Here is a 21,498-nt window from a genome sequence, read left to right as displayed (position 1 = left end):
CAGTGGGCAAGCTAATTCAGATTCCTAGAAGTTGAACTTTGATATGCATATCCTACATTCGTACTTTAATGGAACATTTAATTAGCAGATACAGGTGGGGGTCTGTACTGCTTCCTCTTTTCCTGATGAGGATTTTAGAGACGAGTTTGCAGATTAAGTAATCTTCCAATCAAGTGTGCAGCCAGAGAATTAGAAATGAAACATTTGGAGGACTCATTTTATTTATTCTTTTTTTCTCACTGTAATTTGGGTGTGATGAGACACTAACTAGGTCAGATATGAGGCGATGGCTTAACGATTCAGTGTGTTAGATGTATGCATTTGCCTAACTATGTGTTCGACTGAGCAAGTTCCATCCACAGTTAATCCTTTGTAAATTAGCATCATGGATGCCTTGGGGCCTTCATCCCACAAATAAAATGGTTGTCAGCACAGTCATATTAGAGGAATATTACTGTATGTTACTTAAGGCTGAATTTTTAAAGAGTTTTCATGCTTTTTAATCTGTTTCTCTGCTGAATTTCAATTTTCCTGAGTTTCTTTTCAGGATCACTGAGGGTGACTGAGTAAATATGCACTCTGCTTTTCATGCATTCATTTGGGCAAACAGTTTGCTATCAGGTGTTGTTTTGCTAGAAAATGCCCCAAAAGAAGAGGGAAAGAAAGAAAGAGAGAGTGGTTGAAAGTTCAGGTGTTAATCTGCACTGCAAACTAATAAGAAGCAGAAGCCTCTTTAATTAGCTTTAGTTTGTTAGACCATTAAACATTTTTCCTCTCCAAGAGAGACAGAGTAGTCCGCTCCCTTTGGCAGAGTAAATATTGCCTGTTAAGTTTGAATTAGCTGTCATCGTGGGAGAATTAATGCTGCGCTTTATCCTTTCTAGTGAGGAAGGGAAAAATAAACGAGACAGATCTTAGTTCAGCTTTAAGTGATAAATGAGGACAATGCAGGCCATTCATCTCCTGCTAGCAAAGTGGACACAAGCACTAAAGCAGTTTTGCGGAAGACGTGTCAGCAAATGTGATCATTTTGTAACCTGTCAGGAGGATAGAGAGCTAGTCCTTTTAAAGTGTCACAGGGGAGTGTGTTTGTCTGATGTGACAGTTTTCATCCATCCATTTACTTTTCTTTTTTTTAAAGGTGAATGTTGTAGCAGTGGCTGGCATTGTGAAAAAGGAGGGAGGGATCTGAAGTTGGTTCAAAACTGCATCCTTCCGCACTTACACTTGCCTATGCAACCAGACACAACTAGTATGATATTATTTATTTAACCATGAAACTCTCATATGTACAAAGATGCCTGTTTGTAATGTATGGCAAACAAACATCCCACCTTACTATGAGCTCAGCCTATTGTTTTTCCTTCCACCATCCATTGTTTCTTTGTTTGAATAGTGTTTATGGTTTTATTTTCCATCTTTTTACAAACAAGATTGAAATTTCAGTTGGTTTTTTGGGGTGGCGTTGTTGTTGTTTTTTGGTGGAGAGGGGGCTGTCAATCTGTTTTTAACGATGCTATACTGCAAATATGTTCCTGCCATGTAAAGGTCAATATTCCGCAAGAGCCCGGATAAATGTTTCCCTGGAATGAAGCTCAGGCCTTTTCTTAAAAAAAAAAAAAAATACTCATTTTTAATAGTTCTGTACAGATAGGTGTCATTCAGACTGACGACTGATAGTTTGTATGCTGATGAAACAAGAGGTTCATTTCCACAAGTGGTGTGTTACCCTTACTCATTTCTATCTGTTCAGTACACAGGAATGTAGCATTTGCCTGATTACCATAAGTGAATCTATGCAAGTGAGGCAAAGAAAGGTTTTAGAACATAAGAGTCATAGTTTGACATGTCCTTCTATGTAGCATCCTTTTTCTTCATCACTATCTTTTATATTTCTCCCTTGGTATTTGGTTCAAGTAAGTACCTTGCCAACAAGTTCCCTACCCTTGAAATCTTTCACTTTAATGCACAAATTAGCGACTGTTTCTCTCTGGAATTAAGAAACCAAAATAAAATTATTTGAAAACCTCCATAATGGCTTGCTTGGGTTATTGTGGGTTGTATCCACTTAAATATTCTCAGGGTAGATGCAATGAAAATGAAATCCATTCATTCCAGGGAGTCTACTCTGAGTATGACTTAGTTGGATAAAACTTTATGTGGCAAGCTCCTTTCCAGTATGAATTGCCATCAGGCTTGTTTTAAATGTTCCGTTTAGCAGGTTTTAGACATTTAGTTAAATTATAAAATAAAAACAAACATTCAGATATTAATTTAATGTACACATAAATGTTAGAAGGCCCAGCCCCTTAGCAAATGCTTTCAGCTACAGGAAGTGAGGGACAAACTAAACATTACATCATTACATGTGTTCAGCCATTGCATAGCTTGAAAAAAAAAGCAGATATGGACATCTCAGATTTGGACTGTGAGAGGGTTAAAGCTTCCCCCATACTTACCTTAAAAAAAACAGGCACACAATGCTAAAGTCACATCTAGTTTGGCTCTCAGTGACACAAATAACAATCAAGATCAGTACAGACAATAGTTTTAGAATCTAGATAGCTGTATTCCATGGGTTACTCACATGGAAAAGAAAAGTTAGGTGCTTTACATTGCGCTTTTATTGTCTTATTCTCTTTCACCACTTTCTTTTCTTTTTATTCCCTTAGGATCATTCAAAACCGGATTTTGTTAGTTATCTTGGGGATCATCGTCATCTTTGCAGTCCTGATGATTATTTATTTTTCTGTCAGGGGACACTGATATCTTTGTTCTTCACTGACCAGCAACAAACTGCTTCAGAGTAATTAAGACAAAGTGGTCACATGAATCATTCTCTTGCACTGAAAGGTTCTCCCTCTCAAAGCCTGCGGTTCAACTCTGGTGCAAGTAGCATAAGCATATTTTGTCTTACTGGCTGCATGTGCATTTGATATTTTTTTTTGTTTTATGTCATAGTATGACTGTTTCGGTTTTCCTATATTAGCATATGCAATGAACATATTGTTAGTATACAAGACCTCATGTGTAAGCAACTTATTAAATTCCATGCCAGATTTTTAATGCTGATACTTGCAAGCATTTAAACACTCGACTTGGCTTGAGTTGGTATTAGATCTCTGGCAAGAAAATCCCTCTTAGGATCTTGGAATAGGAGCAAACAGAATTTTAAAAAAACATAGTGTGACATACTCAGGCTTGAATAACAATCACAAATGTAACCCAGCAAAGCCAGAGGAGTCATTGCTTCTAATAAACATATTGTCTTTTTGACAGGATGGCTTACTGTCCACTGTGAACCTAGTATTCAAATGTGATAGTTTTTCTTATTTCTTTCAAACTTTATTTACAGACCATGTATATATATTCATTTCCACTAAGTCCTGGATTGTCAGATGAATTTATTTTGCAGTGTTGCCCTATGACTGTGTTGTTGTCATGCTGATAATGTTGCTTTCCAATATTGTGCTTTTAATGAATGCAGATTCCAAAGCAAGAAAAGACTGGCTAGCAGTTACATAGAGATCCTTTCTGAGTCACTTCTCAGTTTTCTGGATTTAGATTCAACATAATAATGAGATTTAAAATCTGAAGTATCATGCAAGAATAAATATGGTGAGATTGTGTGCAAGTAATATTTTGAATGAATTCTGTGTGCAAGAAATATCTAGAATGAATTGCATACATACTTCCATTTCATTTAAACAAATACGGACTTAGCTGAAATGCTCAAACAGGAGTATATCTACTCACATAGGGGTGGCAAGAAAATAGCCAGTTGACCTTTTTCTGTATGTCCAAGAGAAGGATGATGCACTTCAGTTTGACATTGTTTAAGCAGCTATTGCTTGTGCTCTCCCTTCTCTGGCCCAGCTTACCACACATTAATAATAATAATAATAATAGTAATAATAATAATAATATATTTAGACACCATGAATCAAGTTCTTGTCATCCCTTCTACCCTCTTCCTTACACCCTTTGTGCAACAAATAGAGGTTGATGGCATAGTAAACAGGTTGTAGAAAGTTATACCCAATTTTGGTCCCCTGGGATGTGTATTAAGACGATTACTTGAAAACACGTATTTCTTTCAATTCCCACATTCCTGTGTCGTTATCCCTTCAAAATGTCATTTATGACGCAGTCTTCCATGATGAGTAGACACGTGTCCATACTGGACGCAAGTGGAATTGCCCTATTTGGCAAAAACGGGGTGCAGGTGGCGCTGTGGGTTAAACCACAGAGCCTAGGACTTGCCGATCAGAAGGTCAGTGGTTTGAATCCCCGCAACGGGGTGAGCTCCCATTGCTCGGTCCCTGCTCCTGCCAACCTAGCAGTTTGAAAGCACGTCAAAGTGCAAGTAGATAAATAGGTACCACTCTGGCAGGAAGGTAAATGGCGTTTCCGTGTGCTGCTCTGGTTCGCCAGAAGCGGCTTAGTCATGCTGGCCACATGACCCGGAAGCTGTACGCCGGCTCCCTCGGCCAATAAAGTGAGATGAGCGCCGCATCCCCAGAGTCGGTCACGACTGGACCTAATGGTCAGGGGTCCCTTTACCTTTATTTGGCAAAATAATATGGGCCCCAAATTGGATCCAGTGTATGTTTGACCCTTATTGTGGGACCCAACACGAACACTTTCCCACCACTGTCCCTTTTTACCTGGACGTGTAGACTGTGCCAGGACTTAAAGTGGGCTCTGTAGTCAGTGGCAGGCTTTGGGCTCTCAAATTTCATGGGTGCCCTGTGTGATGCTAAAATTTGGTGCCGCCCTGCCTCTCATGTTCCCTTCTGCAGCATTGTTGTGGCGCCTCCTGCAGAGTGGCGGCCAGTGCTGCTGCACCCGTCCTGTCACCCTGAAACCGTCTCTGCTGCAATAAAGCATCCCTTAGGCCCTAACTGCTGTACTGCAGCATCCAGAGTCAACAGGAATTATGGTTCCCAATGTCCAGTGCTATTTTTCTAGAAAAATAGGTGCTGGGACTCACCATGAACTTCTTCCTTGTCTTAGAATGGCAATGGTGCCCACCTGAGAGGTGCTGGAGCTGAGCTCTGGCTGGGGCGGGGGGAGCCCTGCCAATGTCCCTCAAATTTGAGAAACTTGTAAATTACATTTCCCATAGTTCCTATAATTCCTTAAAAACTACCCATGTGCTTGCAGAATCTCCTAGGACCATACTGCAGCACACTGTGAGCTATCTCTGCACCATTGCATCTAGGTAAAGAAGGGAAAGGGTGGGGAGATGAGGAAGGCTGGACTTCGGTTGTGGAGCTAATCCTGGACTTGGAGGTGTCTGGGTCCATTCTTAAATGCATCTGAAGGTAGCCCAGAAAATCTGATGTCCATGCCATTCCATTTTCTGGTGTTCCCTTTCACTAGACAGATAACTAAATGCTTGCCACTTAGAAACCACAGCATAGCCACTTTTAGCTATAAAAACATTGTGTCTAACATGCTCCTTCTATTACCTGTGTATGCAAAAGGAAGAGGATGCAGTTGCTTAATAATAACAATTATTACAATTTTATCATCCATTTGCCCGGAGATGAGAGCAAAAGATTTTCATAAGACCTTTTGAAGTGCATTAATTGGAGTCACTTGCACAGATTATGGAACCAGAAATTATGAACCCTTAGGGAACAGACTAAACCATAAAATAGTTGAGGGACACAGGCAATCTCTTGAAGGTTGTAAGAATTTTGTAGCTTTATCCTGGCTGGTATTCTAAGGAACACTGAATCTTTATTGACTTCCATGGTATCCCTGTTCAAACACCCAGGGATGGAATTTGGCCCTAAACCTGTTTACTGTCCAGACACAAAGAACTGCATGCAATCTAAGCTGATGTAGCCGACTCAAATCAGACCTGTATAGCGTAGTAAAGAAATTCATGATGAGGAGATTCACAAGAGAAATGCTGTTTATTGAAAAAGGTTAGGGCATGCATGTCTTCAGATAAATCATTTAAGTTGTGTAAACAGAACTATAGCCTTTACCATCTTAATAACACGGAGAGACTGAGTTCATGGGAGCTGGGTAAATGGGGATGAGGGAGAAGCCTACCAGTGTTAAAAGTATGTATCAAAGCAGGTCAGAAGATGTGCATTTTCATAAATACTTTGTTTCTTCTAACAACTACTGTAAATATAAACCTCAAAGGAAAAATTAATTAAATTCTGTTAGTTTACTGGTTCTTTGTTGTTGTTTTTCATTTATTTGCCATTAATGCCAGTGGTAAAAATCTGCATAATGCCGACTTGCCTCCTGTTCCAGCCTCCCTAGCCACCATAATACTGAGATTCTCTTCCCCAATATTCCAAAAATCCAACTATGAAATACAATGTCTCACCTCAGCAAGCCCCGCTGAAAGATGCCAAATGAACCACTGTATGCCTTAATTCTAAAATTCACAATGATTTCCATATCACATTCTTTCCTACACTGCAGTTTCTTCTTTCTGGCTACATAAAAGGGGTCTGTCACAATGACATCCACATACTTTGATGATCTGATGATCCAGCGTGTAGCTTCATAGGGCTGCTGTATTTTGCATATGCTTTAGAATACTTAGTCGATGCTCTGTCCTTTTCCTGAAGTTCTTACAAACAGCAACCCCCGGAACAGTTCTGAAGAATACGTAGGGTTTCTACCAGGCTTGTAACGTGACCAAGTATGTATGCAGGCAGTGGTTCACACAATCTGGTTTATAGATGATGGACTGGTGTATACATGGGTATCTATTTTCCCACCATAGTGTCCATTTAGAAATTCTCACTGCCATCAGGGTGTCTTCATATGCATGACCTATCTCTAGCTGCCAGAGGCGAGCTTAGTGGCCACCTATATAGTCATGAAGGGACCAGCTCCTAAGTTGCCTTCTATGTATTTACTATTAGATAGCAGATAGTTTGGCTAGACACTGAATTCAGCCGCTTTGACATGTAATAACCATAGGAACCATCTTGCGGCAGGAAAAGAACTCCAATGTTCAGAATAAGCCTCAGTTTAGTTGACTTGTGGTCCTGAGATGACCACGTGGTGGCTATAGTAGTTTCCCATTTGTTGACATGGAATGCTGCTCATTCCCCCACCCACCCCAAAGGAATTCTTAGCCTTAGCGTGAGGCTTACACCAGCCAAATCAACAGTGCAGTACCTGAACAATTAGATGCCTACAGGTAGGCGAATTACCCCTGCCATCCCCATCACAACACAGGTTCTGACTCCCACTGAACTCATTTGTCACATCTGTAGCAAGTCGGTGAATGAATCAAATGCATCCAAATGTAACCATCAAAAAACAAAATGTTCTAACACTGCGAAGCCTTTATTGAATGACGACGAATTAAAGGCACGCACATTAACATGCTCTTCTACAGTGTGTAAAATTCATATTTGCTAAACAGTTCCACTATGCAGAAGCACCAGACTAATTCTGCACTGATGCAGAATCAAACACAGTTTAATTAAAGACGCTTAAGTTTTAAAGAGTTTTTAAATGCTCTACGTTTTGGGAAAAAATATCAGAAAAATGTAGCCTGACTGACGTCAGTTCCCATCTCTGGGATAGAAGGCCATTTGGTATTCTGTTTAAGGCAGGCTGGATTGTCTTATTTTGCAGCCAGCTTGGTGGGGGGTTTTCTTTGCTGCTGCTTCAGAGCACAGAGCTTCAAAGGCTGAAATTAATGGTGAACAAAATTGTGCGGCTCTGACCATCCCATGCGGGGCAAACCCATTGAGGGTTATCATTAAGTAAAGAAATAAAGAAAAAAAAACCCTGCCAGTTCCTAAAAAAAAAAAAACCTCATCAGATAATGACCTCAATGATTGGGTTTTCATTACCAAACAGCATCCCGAGATTGTCTGCCCCACAAAAAAAAAGCAACTGTGTGTGTCTCCCCTCTCTTTCTCTTCCCCCCCTTTTGCACATCTTTTCTTTAAACCTGTCAGATCATTTCAGTATTTCAAATCCGAGGAAAACAGCCTGCCTGCTGCTGTATTTGAAGTTGTAATGGTGTCAAAAAGTCACGACTGACTGACAGCCGTCAGTCCCAGAGGAGCTCATTAAATCATAAAAACTTGACAAGGAAATAATTGAGCATCACTGGCAGCTTGGCGCCTGTTTAGACGTTTTTATTTTCTTTCATTATTAGTCCCCACCATTACGTTCATTAACAAATTGCATTAAACAAATGTTAAGGGCTAATGATTTGTTTATCGCGGTTTTTATTATTATTATTATTATTATTTAAACATTAGCTGCGTCATGTGGTACCTCAGCAGCTTCACGCTATCATCTGACTGAATATTTTTCCACTCAGAGCTCTGGGTACTGTTGGAATATGAAATAGATTATTCATTACCCTCCTCTTTGCCACTGATTTGGTTTCATGTAGCGTCTTCCACAGAGAAAGATGAAAACTTGTCAAAAATAGGTTATATCTTATTCTAAGGGCAACAATAGCAGCAGGTACAGGCACACTTTAATATTTAATTAAGGTTGATGTTAACCCCTTTAAATGACTTTAGCTGTGAGTTATATTCAAGTGCAGAAGAGAAAAATAATTGTACTTAATTTGCAACCTGTACAGTAGGCATTCATCCTAGACTTAAGCAAAAAAAATTAAAGAATATTTTTTTTATAATAAAAAATTTGAAGTATAAATATTTATACCTTTTTGTCCATACCCTTGTCCATACCTTTGGACCACGTCCGAAATATAAACTACTTTGTCTTCCCCCCCCTTTTCTTTTAAACCCTCCCAGTAAAAATCTGGAGAGCACTCTGGTGATGGAAAGAGTTACATGTGAATCCCTGAGAACTTTGTGGCTGCGGTAATAAAATCCTGTTATTCACGACAGCCTGTTAACTGCTCGGCATGTGTTTTTGAACAAGGAGAGTTTTGTTTCAAGCAGCTGCAAATAAGTGCCTCTTTTGGGGGGGGTTGCAGGGAAACATTTATTTTTAATTGTGTATCTTCTTGCATTGCCTGCTGATGGTAGAACTCTAATCCGATTTTGATACAACAATCTAAGCAGGATGACTTGACAGGTCTGGCTAAAATTCTGTTCACATTCTTTGAGAAGGAAGGACATTGTACAGATTGCTCTCCGTGGCCTAAGTCTCCCAAACTTCAGTAGAACGTGCCAGTGGTCCAATCCCAGTTCTTTCAGCAGATATACCAGTGAGTGACATGGGAATCACTCATAATTATCAGCCTTCATCCTTCTGGAATCAGCAAATATGTCATGTGTACCTCATGACCTTGTATGGAGACACACTGCTGTTTTTTTTTCCGTGTACCCTCCAGCTATTCAACCACACCAGTTCCACAGCTCTTCATTGGCGGCTGAGATGCTCTAGAACTGTGAATATCGTCCCTGTTTGAGACAGCTTTTTCAAGGCTTTGGTAGAAAGCATTTGGGAAAAGAGGATGCTGTGGTGAAGGGAACGCAGTGATGAGGGGAGAGCAAGGGGCAAAATAATAATAATAATAATAATAATAATAATAATAATAATAATAATAATAATAATAATTTTATTTATATCCCGCCCTCCCCAGCCGAAGCTGGGCTCAGGGCGGCTAACAACAATCAAAATAATCCAACATTCTAAAAACATTCATTATAAAATTAATTAAAATCAAATTGATGGCAACCATTAAGCAAAATTCTGTGCAGATTGCCAGAGGAGCGGGTCAGGCTGCGCCCTGACCAAAGGCCTGGTGGAACAGCTCTGTCTTGCAGGCCCTGCGGAAAGATGTCAGGTCCCGCAGGGCCCTAGTCTCTTGTGACAGAGCGTTCCACCAGATTGGAGCCGCGGCCGAGAAAGCCCTGGCTCTAGTTGAGGCCAGCCTAACCTCTCTGTGGCCTGGGATCTTCAGGGTGATTTTAATTGCAGACCGTAAATTTCTCTGTGGGACATACCAGGAGAGGCGGTCCCGTAGGTACGAGGGTCCTAGGCCGTATAGGGCTTTAAAGGTTAAAACCAGCACCTTAAACCTGATCCTGTACTCCACCGGGAGCCAGTGCAGCTGGTATAGTACCGGATGAATATGATCTCGCAGCGAAGACCCCATAAGGAGTCTCGCCGCGGCATTCTGCACCCGCTGGAGTTTCTGGGTCAGTCTCAAGGGCAGCCCCACGTAGAGCGAGTTACAATAATCCAGTCTGGAGGTGACCGTCGCGTGGATCACAGTGGCTAGGTCAGGGCGAGAGAGATAAGGAGCCAACTGCTTAGCTTGGCGGAGATGAAAAAATGCCGCCTTTGTTATAGCTGTAATCTGCGCCTCCATAGAGAGGGAGGTATCGAAGATTACACCAAACTCTTAACGGACAATGCTGGCACTAATTGCACCCCCGCAAGAGATGGGAGTTGCCCCCTCAATCCCATATTGCTCCGTCCCAGCCAGAGGACCTCTGTCTTCGAAGGATTTAACTTCAACCGGCTCCCACGTAACCATCCAGCCACAGCTTCCAGACATCTGGTCAGTGTGTCTGGGGCCGAGTCAGGATGGCCATCCATCAACAGATAGAGTTGGGTGTCATCGGCATACTGATGGCAACCCAGCCCAAAACTCCGGACAAGCTGGGCGAGGGGGCGCATAAAGGTGTTAAAAAGCATCGGGGAGAGAATCGCACCCTGAGGCACTCCACATACCAAGGAGTGGCGCGATGACAATTCCCCCCCAAGCGCCACCCTCTGTCCCCGACCAGAGAGAAACGAGCGCAGCCATTGGAGGACTGTGCCCTGGATCCCCACGTCGGCAAGGCGGTGGTCTAGGAGTTCGTGATCGACCATGTTGAAAGCTGCTGACAGGTCTAGAAGAATCAGCAGCCCCGACCCGCCTCGATCCAGCTGCCTGCGGAGATCATCTGTTAGGGCGACCAGAGCCGTCTCGGTCCCATGACCAGCGCGGAAGCCGGACTGGAATGGATCGAGAGCCGATGTTTCATCCAGAAACCTACCAAGCTGTTCAGCAACCGCTCTCTCAATCACCTTACCCAGGAATAGAAGATTCGAAACCGGGCGGTAATTGGATAGATCTAAGGGATCTAATGATGTTTTCTTTAAGAGCGGACGCACCACTGCCTCCTTCAGTTCCCCTGGGAATATCCCGGTGCCAAGGGACAAATTGATGATATCACCCAGGGGGGCCTGCACCTCGTCTGGACACGCTCTAATCAGCCAAGACGGGCACGGGTCAAGAGGACAGGTGGTGGGCTTTCCAGCTCGGAGGAGTCTGTCCACATCGGCTGGGGATATCCGGTCAAAGTGGTCCAATACTGGACCCAAGGACAGTCGAGGAGCCTCCAGTTCCTTTATTGTATCCAAATTGGCAGGGAGGTCATGGCGGAGCAACAGGACCTTCTCCGCAAAAAAGCTCGCAAATGCCTCACAGCTGTGTGTCAAATTGTTATTTAAATTTGGCTGTCCTTCAAGGGACGTTAAAGACCTAATTATACTAAATAATTGCGCCGGGCGAGAGCTAGCGGAGGCAATGGAGGCCGAGAAGTAGGACTTCTTAGCGGCCTTCACTGCCATTTCGTAGGTTTTCATAAAAACCCTATAAGATGTTCTTGAGGCCCCATCACGGGCACCCCGCCATACTCGCTCTAGCCGTCTGAGGTCCCGCTTCATTTTCCAAAGCTCCTCGGTAAACCAGGGAGCCCGGTTTCTGCGGGGTCGCAGAGGGCGCCTAGGTGCGATCTCATCGATGGCTGCTAGGAGCTGGATATTCCAGCCATCAACAAGCTCAGTCAATGAGTTGCCAGCGGGAGCAAGGTCCCGCAAGGCCTGACGGAATCTATCAGGGTCCATCAGCCTCTGCGGGCGAGCCCAAATTGGCTCGCCACCTAAGCAGGGTGGGGATGGAAAATCAACCCTGGCTTTCAGAGCGTAGTGATCAGACCATGGCACCTTCATCGAAGGAGACATGATCACATCTATACCGGCGCCAAAGATCAAATCCAGCGTGTGGCCTGCTTGATGTGTGGGGCCCGAAACAAACTGGGAGAGCCCTAGTGTCGCCATGGAAGACACCAGGTCCAGAGCCTGTGAGGAGGGAATGGCATCAGCATGGATGTTGAAGTCCCCCAATACCAATAGGTTAGGGAACTCCAAGGCCCAGCCGGCCACCGCCTCCAGCAGGCCTGACAGGGTGGCTGCTGGTGCACTAGGTGGCCGGTACACCAGTCAGACAGCCAAGCTCACCTCGGAGCCCCACACTAGGCCAACACATTCAATGCCGGGGATTGATGGCGATGGTAGAGCCCTGAAAGAACAATCTTCCCGGATTAATAATGCCACCCCCCCCGGCCCACAGTCCGCGACTGGTGGAGGACGGAGAAACCCGGGGGCGCCATCTGTCGTAAGGTAACAGTTTCCCCTTCGCGCACCCAGGTCTCCGTCACACAAGCCAGGTCAACCCCCTGCGAGTTGAAGAAGTCTCGCAGAGTGGCGGTTTTGTTGCCTATAGACCTGGCATTGCACAACACCAGTGACGGAGGTGAGTAATCCTTGCTCACCCTACCTTTGTCCCTCGGGATGGGGCGCAGATTGGAAGGGGTACAAGCATATCCGTATCTCGATCCCCTTCGCCTATGACATCTGCCCCCACCGCCATACCTCCCTCGCCCCACTACGGTAGCAATCCCAAGCCTCAAACCAACCTCCATTTACAAAATAGAAAAACAAATCAAACCAAAAACAATTGTACCAACAAAACAAATCCCCACCCCACTCACTATCCAACCCCAAACCAACATAAAACGGAAGAAAATAAAAATACATGTATACAGACCACCGTTCACGGTGGTACAACAAAGTAAAAAGTAAAAACCCCTTTAAAACACTTTAAAATATATAAAAACATTTTTAACATTTGCTGCAGCAACACCAGTGTCCTTAAAACTGTAGCGGTGGCGAGTGTGGGCCCCGCCCCCTAGGCCTGGTGGAATGGGCCTACAGGAGGGAGCGGCCTTCCTCAACCCCCACGGTGCAGCAGCAGCCGCGGTGTCCCAGTGCCTCATGAGGCCTCTTAAGCTGTGGCGGTGGTGAGTCAGTCTGGGCCCCGCCCCCTGGGCCAGGTGGAATCAGCCTGAGGAGGGAGCGGCCTTCCCCAACTCACAGTGCAGCAGCAGCAGTGGTGTCCCAGTGCCTCAATGAGGCCTCTTAAGCTGTGGCGGTGGTGAGTCCCACTCAGCTGTTTAATGGTAAAAACAGTCTTTCCATGCATAATAATTTGGCTATTCTCTTTGGAAATGCATTTCAGTTCAAAGTATATTTGGAGTTAGGGGCCACAATCGAACAAGCGACTTGAGGCTTGCTTGCCCAGTGGAATTTTAAAAGTGTTTGTCCTTGCAGCTTTGGAGGTTGTGCTTCCTGAAAGGCTAGTCCAAAACATCCTGGACACGTACAGCCAATTGAACGGCTTTTTAGAGCTGGCTGGGAGATGCAATCCATGAGGCTATGCATTGTGCATACCCTTTTCTTTCTATGAAGGCTTCTCTTTCATCACTCTCCTTGCCCAGCCCTCAAATGGTGTTTAAATGCTTACAAGCTTTAACTGATTACATGCTTTCAGAGTAGTTTCTGTGTTTGCCAGGATTCTTCTAGCATAGGACAGTGGGGGCACGTGGTTCTTTTTCCTTAAGGTGCATCTTACACCAAACCTCCCCCCTCCACCCATGGCTTTTTAAAAGTCATAGGAATTAAAAAAGGAAAGGTGCCCAATAGAGACAAGAGAACAAATTTGGTTGAATTCATTTGGTTAGCTATATACTACTTTTCATCAGAAAAAAATTCAAAGCTGTTTACAGAATAAAACCAGTGGAGTTACATACAATATATAAAGCATTAAGAATTAAATAACATACATAAAAGAGATAAAGAAATCAAAATCCCTAAGAGTTCCACACACTCAATACCCACAAAAATGCCTACCCACCAACACACATGTCCCTCAATCAACCTACATCCACACACATTCCGCTACCCTTATACACATGCACACTCACAAGAATTACCAGTCTCCAAAATTCTCTTGGTCCATATACTACAACACCGGCAATCTGAGGCTGAGACCAAATCTAATCTAGGCTCCATCAACCCCAATAAAAACCTCATCGATGGCCATCTATGGCCAAGGTATTAACCCTAGTCATCAGCCACCAAATCCTACGCTGTAGCAGAGAAGTGGTCAGCCTTCCAATCCCAAACTGTCCCACATCTCCCCCCACCTCCACCTGGGACAGCGGCACATATCCCTCTGTCAGCCATAAGGAGCATAAGGAGAGGGGGTTCACTCTTGTACAGTGGTACCTCGGGTTACATATGCTTCAGGTTACATACGCTTCAGGTTACAGACTCCGCTAACCCAGAAATAGTGCTTCAGGTTAAGAACTTTGCTTCAGGATGAGAACAGAATCGTGCTCTGGCTGCGCAGCAGCAGCAGGAGGCCCCATTAGCTAAAGTGGTGCTTCAGGTTAAGAACAGTTTCAAGTTAAGTACGGACCTCCGGAACGAATTAAGTACTTAACCCGAGGTACCACTGTAGTGACCCAAAGTCATGGTGGCTTTTCACAGCTCTATGGGCCAAAATGTATACTTGCCACTTCGGGATTTATTTATTTTTTAAAACTCTGGGTGCCAGCCTTCAGTAAGTCTCTTGTGGCAATTCAAGTGACACAAAGCACTCAAGGCTGCATTATGCCTGAGTGAATTTCAAAAATGCCTTTGCCAAGTGCTGGGATGGCATTGCAGTTAGCATCAGGGGAGCATGGGGTACCGGAACAAAAAGGGGTCTTTCCCTGGCCTCTTTGTGAGACCCAGATTAAGATCTCAAATAATGAATTCAATGTCCAAGCAGGCTCATGTGCCAAGCAGCTATCGTTTAGTAACTTAGGCCCCAAAGAAATTTATGAAACAGAGAACTGACAAACTATGTTGTACAGGTTCGTTTCCAAGAAGTCTCCAGAGGCAATGGCACATGCAACACATTGCAGTAGTTTTACCTACAGTGTTAGTGGGGAACCTCAGGCCTGGGGCCCAAATGCTTCTGGTTTCTTGGTCTGGACATTGGTACTCTCCCCATACCTTACCAGCCTCACTCCACACATTCCTCAAGTGCTTTTGCCTTCCTGAAATGCCTTCTTGAACCACAAAACTACCTCTTACTTGCCTGTAGGAAGAGGTGTGCATGCAGAACTACCTCTGACTTCCGCCGACTGTATAAAGGTGAGTTGCAAATGTTGCTCCACCCACTTTCCCCTTGGTCCTGCCCATCACGCAGCCCCTAGAAAGTTATCGATGAGGTCATACCCCTGGCCTAGAGGTTGACAGTGCATTGATAACAGTGGCCAGGCCATATCTGTCCTCTACACTGGTGAACTTTCAGGCTGGAAACAGACTTTGCTGGAGATACATGGGTGTCATGGAAAATAACTTTTTTCTCCTCTTTCCTTAATAACAAGTAATAAATAAATGACAGGGCGTCCGTATGCTCAGCATGTCACATCCTTCCTTCATTTAATGGGATGCCTGCTATGTGGATTGGGGCAGGATACAAATATGTTGTATCACACATTTTGTTTCACTACACATTGAGGCAGGAGGAGAGGTGGGCCCCTGCAATAAATAAAATAGTCTAGGAGAAAGGGGCTTTCCAAATAAACAAACATACCTGGCATTGGAAGACAGGACTACACTCTGGTTGATCTCATGACTGAATCATAGCAGATCTAGGTGTTATGAACTAGCAGGACAATGAGGAAGAGGAAGAGGATCCCAGTGAGGGATGTAGCCACAGCTGGTACACACCAAGGGAAGCTGGTGATGGAGAAGGGGAGGTTGGGAGCATAGAAAGTACTCGTGGGGTGACAGAGGACAGCGAAAGGATGGGGGTCAGTGCACAGGAGCAGAGGAGCAGGACCCAGAGCCAGAGGGGCCTCCATCTACTTGAACAGGCTTCCTCAACCTCAGCCCTCCAGATGTTTTGAGACTACAGTTCCCATCATCCCTGTTCACTGGTCCTTCCCATGGGAGTTGCAGGCCAAAAACATCTGGAGGGCTGAGGTTGAGGAAGCCTGTACTTGAACATGGCAAGCTCTGATGCGTGGGGAGCAGTGGGAGGAGTGCTTTAGGAGGCAGGCAAGGGCCCACAACCTAGATGACCAGCTGTGGCTCATTAGCTCTGGGAAGAGGCGTGTGATTCCTCAGCTCCAGTAGCCTCACAGCTGGTGAGGGTTACTGCCTCATCAAGCCCAGAAGCTGCAATCAACATGCAAGGCCTCAACTTGACTGCTTCAGGAGCTCTATGGGACTGTTCCTTTTTGGGACCGTATGCACCAGTGGAGACTTGCTGCCAGGTATGCTGGGGTTCAGAACACTAGGCAGATCTTCTGAGAAAGTTGTGTTCCAAGTCTTATGCCTTCATAGTTTCTCAATGGCAAGGACTGCTGCCCACATGCTGCCCATGATCTGGTACCAAGACCATGTCTTTCCACTCACTAAAGCCCTAAACAGCCTTAGCCAGTATACCTGAAGGAGCATCTCCACCCCCATCATTCTGCCCGGACACTGAGGTCCAGCGCCAAGGGCCTTCTGGTGGTTCCCTCACTGCGAGAAGTGAGGTTACAGGGAACCAGACAGAGGGCCTTCTCGGTAGTGGTGCCTGCCCTGTGGAACGCCCTCCCATCAGATGCCAAGGAAATAAACAAATATCTGACTTTTAGAAGACATCTGAAGGCAGCCCTGTTTAGGGAAGTTTTTAATGTTTGATGTGTTTTTAATATTCTGTTGGGAGCCGCCCAGAGTGACTGGGGAAACCCTCTGCTGCTGCTGAAACCCTCAGTTCTGTCTGTGTCTCCCTTGACCCCCTGCAATCTTTAATTAATTGCACTGATACTGCAAACAACTTCACAGTTCCCATATTGCAGTTCCCTAAAACACCCTCGCCAACAGGCTACTACACTAGATTACATTGGGCTCAAAAGTTGACATGCACTACTTAACTGCATGTTTTGCCTCATATCTCGGGTTCTACAAATGCTAAAAATGGGCTTTCTGAAAATGAACACACTGGGAATCTGGGGGTCATCCCGGGGTGGCAACTGTCACCATTGGTCTTCCTGCAGACACACCCATGGAAGTTGGTAGTGGCCATGCCGAAAGGATGATCACCAGAATATGGAGAAAAATAGCTTTCCTGCACACACCCCCAGCCAATTTCTCTCATGCACTCATTTGTATTTCTTGCTAATGTGGATCATGACCTTGTCAGTTGTGCTCTCTTATGAATGGAAGGCTCACAGTCAAGCAGGATGTGGTCACTGCGCAACTATTGTTCTTGATCAGCAGTGGGGATGTTTTGCACTGTGGGAGGGCCTTTTCGATGGTAGCCCCGAGCCTTTCAAACACCCCTCCAAGGTGCCTATTGTACTGACATTATACTGCTGTCGTCAGCTGGTCAAGATGCATCTATTCCTCCAGATTTTTGGAAGGGTCAGGTGAGATGATGACTTAGTTGTATCTGCTGCTTTGAAATCCCACTGTGCTTTTTGTTAACATTGTGGTTACAAAGTTATATATAATTTTTATTTAACGCACCCTGGGAATTTTGGATGAAGGGATTGTATTATTATGTAAATAAATGAACAAATAAATAAATATAACACTCATTAATATCCCTGTTAGCTGTCTCTTCTAAGCGATATCTATATTCATGTGTTGCCAAGTTGAATTCACATATGCACTCTGTACATGCAAACATACACACACTTCTCAGAGCTCTAGAAATAATAAAAATGTATTGTATGCTGACTGATTAAATTGACTGATGTTTTTGTTAAGTAATTTCTGTACACATATATGACACATTAACTTACAGGTACAAGCACATTAAATGTGTCCAGGCCCTACAGAGCTAAACAAAGTATATCTCTTACCATGAATGTTGAGAGAAAACCACTACAGCAGCTGAAGCTGTTGTATTTGTTGCATATAAATAATGAAGGCATCTAGAGGAGTTAAAAAACCTGTAGACTATGATACAGTGAACTTGTGCACTCAGTCATTCCCTTCATCCAAACAACTGCCTTTGGCGTGAATAACAGCTTGGCTGATATGAAGCACAGTATTGATCTGTTGCTCAAGAAAGTCCATTGATAGTTCTTTGGACTTTTCCTGAGGTATGGCTGTAACAGCTGAGCACGAGAGGGATCTGCTGCTTCTATCTCTAGCTCATCCCAAATGAATTTAATAGGAAGCCAATCCAGAGAGGGCAGTCTGCTCTCAATCTGTACTGTTCAGTCTCACTTACACACACACACAAAAAAACAAACACAAACAAGCAAACTTTCTCCCTATGTTTCTCTCTTTCTATTACTAAAGGCCGATTCACACTTCAAATTTTAAACTTAAAATCCATAGAAGTATCGAGACGTAAATGGCAGCATAAGTGTGGGGCCATCAAATGGGAACAGAGCTGTTTAAAGTGGGCAATGGGAAAGCCTCCCCAATTGATTTTGCCACTTCGATTCAGGTACTCCCTGTGCCCATTCAACTGTGAACTTTGAGTCCAACCCTTAAGAGCAGCGGTATTGGGTTTTGTTCTTTTCAGATTGTGAGCCTGTGGGCAGGGACTTGCTTTTTATTTCTGGACTGCACCTAGTGCATATTAGGTGCTTGATAAATAATAAATTGTGTTGATCCTGTGTTATTTGTCGTGCCCCATATCTATTCTTTAACAGGTAACCCAAGGTATACAGGCATATCCTCTGGATACCTTGCCTCAGCCATGTTCTGTGACCATCCATTTCCACAAATTTTTAGTGCCAAGGGAGAAGAAGAGGAAGAAGCAAAAGAAAGAGAAGGAAGAGCTGGTAAATGTGAGTATCTGTGTGTTTTGTGCGCACAGGGCAAAGAGTAATTTAGCATTCCTAATCCAAAGGCCACACCATAGCTACTTTGAACTTTAAAAACAAACCATGGGAGATTACAAATCTAAGAAGAGCTCTGCTGGATCTGACCACAGGCCTATCTAGTCTAGCAACCTGTCTCCCGCAGCAGCCAACCAGATGCCTCTGGAAAAGCCCAGAAGCAAAACGTGAGGGTAATAATTCTCCTTCCTTGCTCCTCAGCAACTGGTATTCAGTGACATACGACCTTTGAACCTGGACATTCCGTCTTCTTCTTTCTTCTTGAATCTCCCATATCATGTCTATTTTGATTTGATATGTTTAATCAAGTGCACGCATGGAGAGAGAATACATGGAGTGGTTTATTTGGGTATTAATGTATGTGTAATATATGTAGACTGTCTAAACTGAGCATAGCGTGAAGCAAGCCATTCCATTAGCACAACGATTTCTCCTTGCATGATAGCATGCTATTTCCCTCTCCTCCCCCTGCATGCCCCCTAAATCTATTCTGGGATATATTTTTTCCCCTCCTTCATTTATTTATTTAATGTTGCAATACATATATGAAATCTTTACATAATGATATATATACATTATATTAGTAAATTCACATTTTCACATTTCATTATGTAGCAACATTTATCCATTTCTTATTTCTTGCCCTGTGTCTTCCCTCCACCCCTGCGTGACTTCCTTATTATTATTTTGTAACTTTATTATTGAGATTGTAATTTTGTATCTTAATAATTAAACATTCAATCTTATATATCTGCTTAGCTTAACTTAGCTTAGTGAAATCAGTCTATACATATCAATAAATTCTTGTTGGAGCATCTATTCTGGAATTTCCCCCAACCCTCTGGAGCAGATTTGGGGACAGAACAGGAGTCGAGGAGGGAAGTCCCATTCTGTTAGCTCTAATTCTAGCTAACACAATTGTTTAGCTGAATAAATTATGGGTGTGTTTGGTAAGGGGTGGAGGCAGTACCTTTCAGCAAAGAGAGCTGTCACCAGCTGGCAATGTTGCAAGAGAAATGACCATGGATGAAACAGCCCTTATCCCCACATGCTAAAAGATGACTGAGGAGGCAATGTGGTTTGGTAGCAAGGTAACACAGAGTTAAAAACCAGACATGAAGCCTAGTATTGCCATATGAACAAGACCTTCTCACAATCCTATATATTTACAGAAAAGCCAACACGGGTGTTTTATTTTATTTTAGTTCTGGAAAACTTGTAGATAAACAGCATCCTATTTCTTGACCCAAAAATATTGCGTTCAGGGTGTTCTTTTAGATACATGGTCCTAGTGGGAGTCTGGCTTAACCCCATTGAACTGATAAGCAACATCAAAAAACACGGTGGACTCTCACACTTTGGCTAGAATAAAATGTAACCTGCATCACTTTTAAATGCTTCAACATAGGGATTAAACAGTAAATAACCACTATTTGAAATAGGAAAATAATCACACTTATTCTTCGTTAATGACCTAGGTTAATCACAATGTGATAGTAAGGAAACCAGCTTGGTGAACCACCTCTTTAGTATCTGGTTGTTCAACCTACATAAATGTTGACATATCAGCTTCTGTGCCATGGTGATACTTGCTTTGGGAACCTCTAGGCTGGACTAGTAATGCATTTATGTAAGGACTGCCTCTGAAGAGCATGCAGAAATTGCATTTTGTGCAGAATATAGCAGCTAGGTTTGTTGACAGGCCTTGGCCTCAGGGATCATGCAACACCAACTGCCATCCAGTTGCATGGGTTATCTCCGGGCTCAAGGACTAAATGCTGTGGGTTTCAAATGTGTGTGAGACTACATCTTTTAGAAGACATCTGAAGGCAGCTCTGTTTAGGGAATGTTTAATAGACTATTGTATTTTAATATTCTGTTGGAAGCTGTCCAGAGTGGCTGGGGAAACCCAGCCAGATGGGCGGGGTATAAATAAATTATTATTATTATTATTATTATTATTATTATTATTATTAATTATCATCATCATCATCTTATCAAATGTGCCTCCACACCATGAGATCATCAGGAGTGGCCCTGCCACAAGTTCCCGGCATCTGAAATTTGGCAAGTGAGTATTTCAGAGCTCCTCTGAAGCTCTGATCCTAGGAACCTGCCTAGCTCCAAGGTTTTAGGAGGAGGCTTCAAAAACTGCTCTAAAAAGGCTTTTGGTGATAATTTGGCACTGCTGATGATGGCACCTATTGGAACTGGTTTGTGTTTCACTTGTTCAGTTGCTGCGGATAGTCTGTTTTTTATTGAAGTTTTAGTGTTCTGTTTAAATCTGTTTTCAAATCTTTCGAAGGTGCCTTGGGAGCCAATTTTGGTTGAAAAACAAGGTATAAATATAATAAATAAGACTCATTCTCACATTTAGATATGACATTAGAGCATTTTAATTGTCACAACACATTTTGCTCTCAAATAGGTTTTGTGAATTTCAAAAATCAGTTCCGATTAGCAAGTTGTGACATTCTGTTCTCAAACATGTCAGCATTGTGCCAGTCAAAATAGGTGCATCTGGCAGGTAAACCAACAATCTTAGGTACAAATT

At 43.5% G+C, this 21,498-nt stretch overlaps 1 protein-coding gene across 4 annotated transcripts in view; it reads left to right on the top strand.

Moving 5' to 3' along the window:
* VTI1A (vesicle transport through interaction with t-SNAREs 1A) overlaps positions 1 to 3,638 on the top strand; it is a 245,212-nt gene extending 241,574 nt beyond the window's left edge. For 2 of the 4 annotated variants that reach the window (XM_053389206.1, XM_053389207.1), the window contains one exon: positions 2,673 to 3,638. In XM_053389206.1, coding sequence (XP_053245181.1) covers positions 2,673 to 2,766 — 94 coding nt within the window. In that variant the 3' untranslated portion in view covers positions 2,767 to 3,638. The remainder of the gene's footprint in view (positions 1 to 2,672) is intronic. The other 2 variants (XM_053389208.1, XM_053389209.1) reach the window with 1 other exon arrangement.
* The last annotated feature ends 17,860 nt before the right edge of the window (positions 3,639 to 21,498 follow it).

Source organism: Podarcis raffonei, chromosome 5, assembly GCF_027172205.1.
Source record: "Podarcis raffonei isolate rPodRaf1 chromosome 5, rPodRaf1.pri, whole genome shotgun sequence".
Classification (NCBI taxonomy): domain Eukaryota; kingdom Metazoa; phylum Chordata; class Lepidosauria; order Squamata; family Lacertidae; genus Podarcis; species Podarcis raffonei.
This window is presented reverse-complemented; position numbering and strand designations above follow the sequence as displayed.